The sequence below is a fragment of the Anas acuta genome, chromosome 1 (assembly GCF_963932015.1).
Source record: "Anas acuta chromosome 1, bAnaAcu1.1, whole genome shotgun sequence".
Taxonomy (NCBI): domain Eukaryota; kingdom Metazoa; phylum Chordata; class Aves; order Anseriformes; family Anatidae; genus Anas; species Anas acuta.
In genome coordinates, this window is record NC_088979.1 from 22,594,125 (window position 1) to 22,606,479 (window position 12,355).

The 12,355-nt window shown below is 48.8% G+C and overlaps 1 protein-coding gene across 2 annotated transcripts in view; it reads right to left on the bottom strand.

Annotated features, from left to right (window-relative positions):
• Positions 1-11,933, bottom strand: part of KATNAL1 (katanin catalytic subunit A1 like 1) — a 32,360-nt gene extending 20,427 nt beyond the window's left edge. Inside the window, exons 1-2 of one of the 2 annotated variants that reach the window (XM_068672496.1) lie at positions 11,829-11,933; positions 6,339-6,514 (exon numbers count right to left, since the gene is read on the bottom strand). In XM_068672496.1, coding sequence (XP_068528597.1) covers positions 6,339-6,500 — 162 coding nt within the window. In that variant the 5' untranslated portion in view covers positions 6,501-6,514; positions 11,829-11,933. Of the gene's footprint in view, positions 1-6,338; positions 6,515-9,978; positions 9,999-11,828 lie in introns of those variants that run through there. The other variant, XM_068672504.1, reaches the window with a different exon arrangement.
• Between the last annotated feature and the right edge of the window lie 422 nt (positions 11,934-12,355).

Sequence of the window (12,355 nt, forward strand, 5' to 3'; positions counted from 1 at the left end):
CCTGCAGGGCTGAACCTACAGCCAGGAGCAGAAGCCAGCCTGTGAGACAGCCAAGGGAAGACACAGACGCCCAGCTGTGCTCATGTCGTGTGTGCACATGAGAAGGAGCTGGGAAAAACACTGCCTGGGAATGCTGCACCGAGGCTCTGCTCTGTGGCAAACAGAGGAAGGCAATCGGGGACAACATCAGCAGATGTCAGTGATGCTGCCTGAAATCCAGACAGCCTTTGCTGTGCGAATCCTGAGCAGATTCTGCTCAAATCAAGAGGAGAGGAAAAAGGAGGTCTGCACAGCCAGCCTGCCTCCTGAGGCGACAAATCTAACAGCAGCAAATCAGGAAGCTCCTACAGAGCAGCATCACGTTTCAGGGACACTGTTCCTGGTGGTGGTTACTGGTGAAATGATGTGGCCACTAACCTGAGATCTTCTTTTCTCCGTGCGTGCCTAGAAAGGAACCACAACGGGCAAGTGCAGGCGGCTGTGTCTCATCAGCACGTATGTAGAAGCGTGCCTGGTTTTCACCTGCTTATCCCATTTCTCCCTCACAATCTCAGGACGATCAGAACAGCACCTTTCCTCACCACCCCTGCTCTCCATATTTAAAAGGGCAGCAGTGGCTCTCTGCTTCTGCTGGGAAAACTTCAAGACACAAAGCGCCATCTGACATAACCATTTGCTGGGTGTGGGGTAGGAAAAAATGAACAGAGAGTGTTCAGAACCAAGCACGCATCACCTCCTCCTGGAAGTTACAGTTCTCCTAAAATGCTACCAGGTACCTCCTACGGTGATGTCTCATTCTGCTGGGTAATATTTTCCAGGAACTTCCCCCCACAAAGAAGAAATTAGGATGTTTTAGCAGTGCAAAGAAATGCTTCTCTAGACTAAAATTTAAATCCTGTTTAAGGAGAATTACATATATGACTATCCTCAGCCAGATGCCAGCAAGGATGGAGGCAAAAATGAAGGGTTAGCATTTGAGGTCCTGCTCAGCTCTTGCAACACCACGTTTAGTTCACCAGGAATTCTCCCTGAGTCTGTACAAAGGTGCCCGAGGGCAAGGCAGAGCAGCCTTCTTGCTCCTTCCCGATGGAATATCTGCATCTTTGCAAAGATGCAGGACACCCAGCTCAGGCAGGGTTGTTCTACCAAAGGCAGTCAATGCTTGACGTGCCCCACCACCCTGCTTTGCTCCCTCTGCTTTCTCCTCACACCACCAGCACGCAGCCCGCTCCAGGAGACAGCCGCTGCTCCAGGCACACCGATGGGACTCCTCCTTGCAGCCTTCCAACACGCACAGAGAAGTTGGTGGAAATGTAGTGGGGAACAACTCGCCACCACTGAGGACCAGTGCACCAGAGCAGGAAGGAGGGTGGTATCTGAAAATGCAGAGAAAGTGAGCTTTTGGTGCCTTGGGAGCTGAAAATCTAACAGCTGTTTGTTATCGAGACCTGAGCAGCCCAAACTCCGAATTACTCAGCCCCTGCCACTGACTTGGTACCTGGCAAGGCAACTAAAAACCCTCAACGTATTCAGCCAACATCACCACGAAGGAAAAGCAGTTGCCAAATTCCCAGAGGCCTTAAAGAGACTGAGTCAGATGAAACAGGTGCAGAGAGAGCTTCCTGTAGTTACAGAGGTGACCGAGCCTCTGAGTGATGAGCACGGCTCTGCAGGAGCCTTGGAAAGCTGCAGAGAAATCACTGGGCTGGGCTCACCCGGTCTCCTTGCCCCTTCCCTCAGGTGTAAGGGCTCCCAGATGGCTCCAGCTCAGGATCTAGAGAATGCCCAAAAAATTAGGTTATTCATGTTAAAGTAATTTTAACAGAAAGCATAGGCTTAACAGCTCACCACTGCCAAACAAGAAGGTCTCACTCTCCTTACTTCTTCCACCTAACCACGCTCTACTGGAACTCTTCTGGATTCAATTCTGGAAGAAAACTACCCTAGGAGGGTAATAAACAAGTACACATATAAATAAAGGAGAGTTTTGTGAGGTTAGCAAGCTGTGCTGGCTCACTAGCCGGCAATCAGAAGAACACCAGGACAGAGAATGTCAGCGTGCAGAAAGCACGTCCTAGCATATGGGTGCAAAACAGAGTTGGGTTCAATCCTCCTTGTGATAGTTCCAAAAACAAAACCCAAAACAAAACAAAAAAAACTTTTCTGAGTTCCTCTGTATTTCAAAATCTTGCAACTCCAGTAACCTTTGGGATCAACAGCTTTTCCTCATTATATTGCAGCCTGCCTACACTTCGACACAACTTTCCGCAACGTGGGTATTTTATGCTCTGGTGAATGCACACAACATGTGGGGTTGTTTTTAATTGCATCGTGCTGGAACTAAGCTAATCAAGTTTCTGCAAAAGCATTTTGCAAAAACCTGAAATTACTGCCTGCAATTAGTGTTAGCTGTTATCTCCATCCAAAAAAAATGAAAGTAATTCCCCCAACCACTCTGTCTGATCCCACGGAGTCAAAGCACAGCTCCAGCATTCACGGATCTCCACGAACTGCCTGCAGAATATCCCTTAATTACTCACGAAGAAATCTGTGAAGTGTTAATAAAATGGGCAAGAGGCAGAAGCAACATAAGCACAGACTGACCGAAATGTATTTAAGATTAAAACTAAAAATTAACCTTTATTCTCTGAGCAAGACTGCAGTGCACCTCATCACCTGCTGCAGCGACCATGGATGGAGAGGGCGTGTTGGTGGCTGCTCAGAGCTCTCCAGAAGAATCCCCGAGCTTCTGCCTCAGCTCCAGCAACTTCAGACACCGTGCAAGAGGCAGCGCGGTTACAACACGCAGCAGGTTTTGCTCAACAGCCTCTGGCCTTGTTGTGAGCCGGCGCTCTCTCCCGGGGGCACGCTCAGCTGTCGTTCTGCAGCTGCCGACCTGTCACCGAAGCAGCTCCTTCCTACAAGCCAGCTGTCTCGTGAAAAGACCACAGCAGCCAAGAAACTCTCTGGGAGTAAACAGGGGGAATGTCAGAACGAGTAAAGCTCACGATGGCGGTCAAGAGAGGAAATCTACCTTTTATTGTTGGTAAGTGGAGAGAGAGGTGAGGCGCTTTTGATTTTAAACGGGGCGACTCCCAGCCAATTTTTTTAACCTCAACCCCTCTGAATTTTCCAAAGGGTTTGAGGAATTCTCGTATCGTCACATTGCTGCTTTGGCAGGCCGCACAGTGACCTCCAGGACGCATCTTGTGTCCTTTTGAAATCCTGCAGATTGCCCCAGACTAATCATTTCCCTCCACTACTCAGCACTGGCTCTGAGGCTGGGGATGCAGCATTGCTCCACGTGGAGCTGCACCATCAGGTCGTTCCCAGAGGAGCAGATGATACACGTTCACGTTCCTGCTCCTCCTAATTATCCTCTCCCTGCCAAGCACAAGAACTCCTGGAAATCACGGTGCCCAGTTTCAAAGCTGAAGCTGTCTGTGCTGTGGAAGAAAAGCTACCAACTAGTCAGATCGTGGCACCGAGTTATGCTGTCCAGAGCAACCTGTACGAATATGAAAACAATGACACCGAGGCAAACAGAGGTGGATCAAGAGTGTTTGGGAGTCTGACCCCAAATCCTTCCTAGTTCTGGTTCACCTCTGCTCTACATCCCTCAGAAAACTGCTGGCAATCCTATGGAGTACATAAAGCGACGAGCCAGGTTCACCTAGCATGAGGGAGCTGCCCAGGATGGAGCACCCCTACAGAGAAGTGATCATATGGGGAGAAAATCGGTCAGCTGCAGTGGCATGGCTGTATCTACACTTTGAGGTATGTTACCCTCACAGGCATTCCTGTTTTAGGAGGAAATGTATATGCGAACACCTGAAACTCAGTTCCCAACCTGAGAAGTGAAAAGAAAAATCACCCTGTTGACAACCATACAGGAAGAGCACGCGTCATGCTGCCAGATTTCCTCAGCGTCCACTTCTTAGGAATCCTTCAGGGGGTTCGAGGAGGAAGGCAGGTTGGGAAGATGCGTACAGCCAGCAGATCCCAAAGAACTGGTTTAAATAATAATCTTTTCTTCTCCTCTGAGCACTTACCTACATGCACACCCACCAGTTAAAGCTCTGCCTGCCTAGAGAATGCCAAACTCCACCTCCAGCAGGTACCAGTGGCATTATCAGGTTCAAAAGGGGATGAAGAAACTAAAGTAACTAAAGAACAGGTTGTGCCATGTTCCAGATGAGACAGAGTTTAAGATAAGACCCATCAGCATTCATCCCCTTAACCACAACCTAAGGTTGCTTTGCGTCTGGTGCTACCTACAAGAGGACACAAGGGCATGAAAATATTCTAATTTTGTGCATTATTGGGTTAGACCTGAATTTTGCTAAATCTATGTGTACAAATTCTGGTGATAATATATTTTTTTTCTTTTACTTTTCTCGTAAGAGGCAGTGTGCCTGACAGCTACTGCTTGTGCCTGGCAGTTTGGAGGCAGCCACCGTTGGAGCTGGAAAGCAGCATTAACATCCAGATCATCACAGTCCCTCTTACTCTGTCTCAGTGAGTGAGAAGACACTGCAATTATTTATCTAGAGTGGGCTAGAAAGCACGTTTACCTCTCCAGATCCCAGCAGAAAAGGGGCAGCTACGGAAAAGCTGACAGGGTTATCATCTGCTCCCAGGGCTACAGGTAGTTAGTCCCATCAATTTACGACAAGGTAAACAACCTGGGGATGAAGAACAGTATTTTTTTTTTCCACCCCACGCTTCTTACTCTTTGGTATTTGTCCCTGAACCAAGGGTGGCACCAGTAATGGCAAAGCCATGTTCTGACCACGCATATCCACCACCACTGCTGAGCTAGGAAGCTTCAGAACCAGGACGAGCACGCCGCATGACAGGCACGACCCCACCTGCTGCTGATCCTTCTGGGGATAGTTCTCTCTAAAGTGTAAGGGACACTGTTGGGGCCATTCTGGTTTTCTTTAAAATGGGGTAATTTCTGAGGAGGTGCCAACTTTAGATCCTCTGCTACGGAACCAGCTGCCTTCCCCAAGGAGTAATCCTGCAGACTGTTACTGGCCCCTTTTTGCTTGAGGCTTGTATGCAGCGTAGAGCATCCAGTCCATGCTGCACAGGCTTCCCTGAAGCAGTTGGAACAACACAATGTCATGAGACTTGAAGTAATTTTCCCAAGACAAGAGCTGTTAAAAGCTTAATGGAAGAATCAATGTAATCAGAGGAAAGACAAAATACTGAAAATGAAGCCGATGCAGAGCCACAGCTGCAGAACAAGGAAAAAAATCATGTTCTACCTTCATGCCAGCTACAACCTCGGCAGGAACTAAGGACACGAACAGGAGATGAACACCTCTCTGTACCAGAACGGCCAGGGGTGAGGAGGAGCTTGAACCCATACACCTGAATGTGAATATCTCCTGTCCAACCTTCAGCTTGTTACAGCATCAAGACAGCTAAGCTATCACTGCTGCTTGTATGCACACACATTTTGCAGGCAACATCTTCATGAGCAGACAGACTTTTATAGTGTCGTGATAAAGACCTACGAGTAGAATGTGGTTAGGAAATGATTGCTAACAGTTTTAGCTGTCAGTATTCAAAAAATGCCAGACACTTGAAGCACAAAATCATGACCAAAGCACCGGTTGCAATAAACATAAAAATTTGCTTCCATTTTAAGCAACATTAGTTAAACACTGATATTTAGAAAAACTCTCCTTGAAATCTTCTCTTCACCCACTGCAGAATTTTATCTTTATAAGGGGGTATGTTCTTTCAACAATAACATTTGCACAATATGATTTTTTTTCCTGGAATATACCTTTACATATTTATCCTCTGAGTATTATTATTTCAGATGGAGTGCATTTTCTACAGAGAAAAATATACACATGTAGAAGGGTGATGTATGTGATACATGAACCAGATTAAGAATATTACCTGGGGTTTTGGAAACCTGATCCGAATTTGTACCTTGTAGTGTCATACCTACCTGCTACTCAGACAACCACTCTACTGATGCTAAGCCATTCACTCACATCTTAAGTTTACTGGATAAAAAATACAACAGCAAAGAGAAGTCTTCAGCAAAACAGTTTTGCCAAAGTAAGCAATCACACAAAGACAGACCAGTGAGTAGTGATGAAACATCACAAGAGAAAGCAAAAAAGGTTCAATTAGAATAAAATGATCCTTTTTAATACACCATAAGAAATATTTCCCCATAAATAGCAACCAAATATTGTGAAAAAATGTTAAAAACTTGGTTGAAATATATATCCTTTATACCACAGAATGTATGTAGAATGTATTTTTCAAGTATCAGATAACAGTGGACAGGGAGCCTGATTTCACCTTACCTGTTGCCATTTGCCCTTTACTGCTGGATCTCTGATCGACTGGCAATGCCTCTGGATCTGTTGGATTACACCCTGGTAACAGACCATCGAGGAGTCATAATTCCCAAGGAGCGCGTATTCTCTTCCCTTTTTGGCATTATCGCAGATCTCTGCTAAATTCATCTTCACTCAGAAGTCTACAAAAGAACACAATCATCAGAAAAATTGTAGACTGTAGAGTAATTCAGACCGTGAAACCCCAGTTTTGTTATTTCTCTCATAGCTGAATTGTTTTTTGTTTTTTTTTCTTTACCAGTCATTTAGCTCTTGAAGTACCTCTTTACCAAATTAAGGTGAGGGATCATAACGTCACAATTCTTTTACAGTGATTAAAAAACAAATAAACACACAAAAAGACGATGCAGCTTCTTCACTGCCTTTGGTCCCAATCCTGTTAAATGAACACAAGAAAATTAAAAGCCCTGCCCACACCGAACTTCAAGGACTTAACCAGCCAAACTTCCATTCACCACAATGGATGAGCAGCCGTCAGCCCATGAATCACAGCTGGCACGAGGCATTAAATTGCTTTTTATGCTTTTTATACATGCCTACATGCTCCAAGCAGCACCAGGGACATCTGCACTTAGCTCTTTCAAGAGCCCTCACCCTAATGAGACTACAATGCTGCTGCACGGCAGCCCCACTACAGGCAAAGCTGAGAACCTCCTTCTGCTTAAACACTCTTGCAAAGCACTCCGACATCCACGGGTTGACTTGCACCTTTTCATTAAATTTGGCGTGTCACTTGGGGGTTGACGGCAGTTCAAGGCTTCTTAAAACAGCAGTTCTCCAAGCACCGCCTTTCCCTCGCCCCCAGAACGAGATGCCAGCGATGCCTGCCCCTCCAGTTTACCTGAATCCCACACAGCCCAACAGCTAGGGCCTCGCCACTCAAAAAAGCACCAGCTCCAAAGCAGGTTCCCTAGAGCAGGTTGCTCAGGTGGGCGTCCAGACAGGCCTTGAATATCTCCAGAGAAGGAGACTCCACAACCTCCCTGGGCAGCCTGTCCCACTGCTCCGTCACCCTCACCATGAAGAAGTTCCTTCACATGTTGGTGTGGAACTTCCTGGGCTCCATCTTGTGGCCACTGCCCCTTGTCCTGTCCCCACAAACCACTGAAAAGAGGTTGCCCAAATCCCTCTGTCTCCCACCCCTCAGGTATTTATACACATGGATGGGATCCCCTCTCAGCCTTCTCCAGGCTGAACAGCCCCAGGTCTCTCAGCCTTTCCTCACAGGGAAGATGCTCCAGGCCCCGTATCACCTTTGTGGCCTTCCACTGGGCTCTTTCCAGGAGATCACTGTCTTTTTCGTACCAGGGAGCCCAGAACTGGACACAGCACTCCAGGTGAGGCCTGACCAGGGCAGAGCAGAGGGGGAGGATCACCTCCCTTGACCTGCTGGCCACGCTCCTTTTAACGCACACAAGGATGGCCCCAAAATAGTTCAAACAAGTCCCAAGCCTCTTACACCTATCAGCTACAGCACTCTTACTTCAGAATAGCCAACTTCCAAAGCAAGTCAGAACAAAATTCTGACCCAAGCCAAAAAAATTCTCACCCAAAATTAAGGTGAAAAAAGTTCTTTTGGGGAAGCCGCTCTCTCCTGGATGGTTTTCTGACCAACCCCATGCTGCAGCACCAGGGCTGGGAGGAGGTAACGAGACTCAGGGATGGATTTTTTCCATGCTGTATGTGCATTTTCTATTATCTGTTCTACATCCTACTGTGGAGTTCATACGCTGTATACTCCAAAGAAACCAGAAATAAATAAAAAAAAATGTATAAATGGTGAGTTTTGTTTTGTTTTTAAATATTTGTTTTTCCTGCCCTATCACAGCCACCTGTTTCACGATGCACAGCGAGGGACAAGCGTCGCCAGCACCATCAGAACAACTCACACCTTCCTGGTGATACCAGCTCTCCATCCCACCGCAACATGGCTCCGTCCTGCACCACCAGACAGCTCCACGGCACGCCACGATGCCCTCCGAGATCCCTCAGCTCACGGATCATCGATGAGGAGAGGTGCCCACACACAGGGTGGCTGCTCCTCTCTTCTTCCTGCTTGGAAGCTTTTCCTCGCGATTAATCTAAAGCTGCCCTTCTTAATTTAAGGCCACGCTGTTCTTCTAAGTCAGCTCTGACCAGTTCCAAACATACTCCTCTCCCTCAATCATAATTTCACCAAATACAGCCCAACAATCTTATTTTCCACCTTTCCCTTCAAGGTCAAAATTCATTAAAATAGAGACACGGAACAGTATGACAACAGGGCCCTACCTGGAGAGGCATCACCTGCAGCACTAACTGGAACGATGTCAGAGGAGGGGAAAACATTTTTACCACATCCCCCACCAACCCCACCAGAAGCCTGCAGAAGCGTATTTCTCTCAGACTCATATTTCTTCACGTGCCTTATGTATTTCAACTGAGTTTTAAGGATTCAAAGATGCAATTCCAAAGAAAAAATTAAATCTTGCCTGTTTTATTAGAAAGATCGTCGCCTTCATTTTGGCATGCCAAAACCAACATTTTAACCCCTCACCATCGGATGAAGCACAAGCAAACAAAAGGGCTTGCCAAGTTCCACAGCTGAATTATTTTTATCTTTCTCTAGCAACTTGGCTTTGCTTAGATTTGCAGCTGCAGCTCCGTGGACCTGGATGGGCACTAATAATTATTACCTCACTTCATCCCAACTACTTTTTGGTTTATATATATACATATATGGTTCTCTTTGTTATATATATACACCTGTGGTTCAGTTCCAGCAGGTCTGGATTTAAATGGTGATTCAAGAAGCCACTTAAATAAAGGTAAAAAGTCTGCTCTAAGATTTTTTTATGTTTCTTTTTTTTCCCTTTTGCTGTGCACATCAGCAGTGGCACGTACGGATACAAACACGGCGGTGGCAGCAGCAGGTAATGCCGTCAGAGCGTTCCCTCCTCCTTAGAGGTGTCGCTTCGAAGAGCAATCACTGGATAAAGTGTGTGCACACCACAGCCCAGGAACCCCAGCACTGAGGGGACTGGTTTTTGTCATCAGTTGTTTGGCTTCTTTGCACTGAAACTCTGTTTTGGAATAGAGTTAATAAGGAAATGTGCACGGGAATGGGAGGAAGAGACATGCACGTGGATGTCAAACAACGTGTGTGTGGATTCTTCTAAGAACTAACTTAAAATATAAAGGGGAAAAAAATCTTTAAATGAAGTAAAAACAATCACCACAAGTTAAAGGAAATCACAGTTACACAGCAAACCACTGAGCGAGGTGGTCAGTGCTTCAGAGAGAACATGGTATTGCACTGAACAGTGAGCATCCTGGAGAATGAAACGACCATGTGCAAAGCCTCTGAACTACAGCTTTCTGAAGAACTAGAAAGAGAAGCACCAGAGACTGCTGTGCTGCTCCTGAGACTGACTGCAAACTCTATTCTCCTCCTGAGCAACTCACATGCCGATTTCAGGCATGCCCACAGCCACATCTGCAGGTCTTCAGGTGCTCATCACCCAGATGAGGTAACAGAAGTGAAAATGGCAAATACAAGCACTGTGGGGCACTCGATGGAGCATAACTCCACACACACATGGGTTACCTTGCGAGAAGATCACCACCTTCCTTGCCGTCACAGCCCTGCTGACCCAAGCTCCTCTCTTCCCTAAGGCACGCTCTCCTTGGCTTCTGGCATTAGCACCACACCAAACCCAAACCAGCATCAAGCATCCACGTGGTACCAACCTTCTCCGACAGGATGCAGGGCTAAGATAACCTGAAGGCTTTTAAAAAGCCTGTCCGGAGCTCAGCCCAGGACAATAATCCCTCTGGCTCCTTGTGGAGCCACCTGCATCTCTGCACATCACATCCATAAGCGCTTCTGGCGGAGCAAACGTGCCACCAAAGACTCCCAAGATGGGTCTGTGCGGAGCCAGCCCAGGTTCAAAGTGTTTATTAGGTCAGGCTCTGAGCCAGGGAAGTTAAAAAGCTGCTGCACCTGGTGCTGGATATGGCATATCCATGTTCTCACAGCGCTGTGGCTCGTCAGCCCTGACAGCCCACAGCCAGCTCCGCTCAGACTCAGCCCTGGTGCTGCCACATTCCTAGCGCAGCCGATCTGCAAACCAGATAAACTTTCCACGAATAATCGCAGGTTTAAAGGACTCACATGTGTTTATAACCCTGACTCATAAGGTCAGCATTCAGGCCTGGATGCTTTTCCTCCTCCTGAATTCCCGTTCTGAATGCCGGAGAATTGGCTCCTGAGGACTATGACCACATATCTTGTGGAATTCTGCTTCTTAAAAGTTCTTTTGAAGAATGTATTCCCTAAGCAGAAGAATTTTGAAGAATGCATTCTGTGGATGTATGCTTTAATACATAAATATGGATGTATTTATATACGTCCTGCTGTTAGTGCTACAGCCTTTGGATTCCTCAGCTCATCACCACCAGAACGAGTTGTTTGGCAATTATTTACCTCGAAAGCCCCAGATAAAGGCCTATTGTTATCTCCCTACCTTCCCCTTACTCCTCAATCTTAAAATTGTGACTGGCTCAGGGCAGGGTCTGCTCCTTAGGAGGAGGAGGAGGAGGAAACCACCTTCAGCTGCAATAAAACCAAGCACCCACTGGCCAGACCCCCCCCCTCCGAGGGGATTAATGCTGTAGATCCGTGTGCAGCTGCACAGAACTGGGGTAGACGCTCAATATTGACACCCAAAGGGGCACCACTGCAGTGATGCTTGCATGACACAGCTCTCCAGGAACACTTAAAAAAAACAAAACACACCAAAACACCCCTCCACACAGCACGCCTGCAACAAACACGTACATTTTAAACACCCCCTCGATCGGGAGCTGCGGTTTTATTGGTTTTATTGGTTTTATTGCCCTGCCCCTCCCTCCTGCCTGTTGAGCGGGACAACGCCAAACCCATCGCCAGGGGTAACGGGGTGGGGGGGGGGGGGGGGGGGGCAGCAAAAACACCAAAAAAAAACCGGTGGGCACGACCAAAACCCGCAGTTTGAAGCACCTGAGGGCGTTAACACCCCCTCACGGACCCCTGCAGCCCCAAATTCCCCAATTCTAACCCCAAAACCCCCTCTTCTAACCCCAAAATCCCCTCCCCAAGCCTCCTGCCCCCCCCCATCCCCTCACAGGGGGCTCTCCCCCCCCCCATCCCTTCAGAGCCCTCTCAGCGGGGGCAAAGCCGCAGCGCCCATCCCCGCGCATGCCCGCTGGGACTTGTAGTCCCCTCCCGCCTCCCCCCCCCTCGGCGCCCAGCGCGCGGCGGCGGCCTCGGGACTACATTTCCCAGCAGGCTCCGCGGGAAGCTGCCTCCCCACCTCCCTATACACCCCCCCCCCCCCAGCTTTTTCCCTCGGCTCCGCCGCGGGGCCGAACCGCCTTGGGCGGCGCCCTGAGGGACCGCCGGGGCCCCGCCGTTACCTCGGGAGCAGCGGGGTGCGTGGCCGGCCGCCGGCGGAGCGGGGAGGGGGGCGCGGCCCCTTCGGCGCGGCCACACCGGGGGGAAACGGGAGGGGAGGGGGGGGGGGGGGGGAGGATGGGCGACAATCGGTTGCCATGGCGGCGGGGGAGGGGGCGGGGCTTCGAGCGGTGGGCGGGGCCTCGCCTCAGGGCGGGCGGGCGGGCTCGGGGAGGGAGGGGGCGGCCGCTGGCGGCCCCTGGGGCGGGGGAGGGCTGAGGGGAAATGTGCCCTTTATCCCCTATAAACCCCTTTTTGGGGGGTTTTTGGGCCAGCTGGAAGCAGATTAGGAGTCCTCCCGCTTGTTGGAGGGTGGTTGGGGGTGTTGTGGACATCCATCCCCACCACACATACACACCTCGAGCGCCGTTTTTATGTGGTGATGGAGGAATAAAATGTGGGGTTTGGCAGTTCTGGCACCACAGCGGCACCCGGTGAGGGCTGACCCAGTCTGAGGCGTCTGAGGGTGAACATAACCTCACGTTTCTGA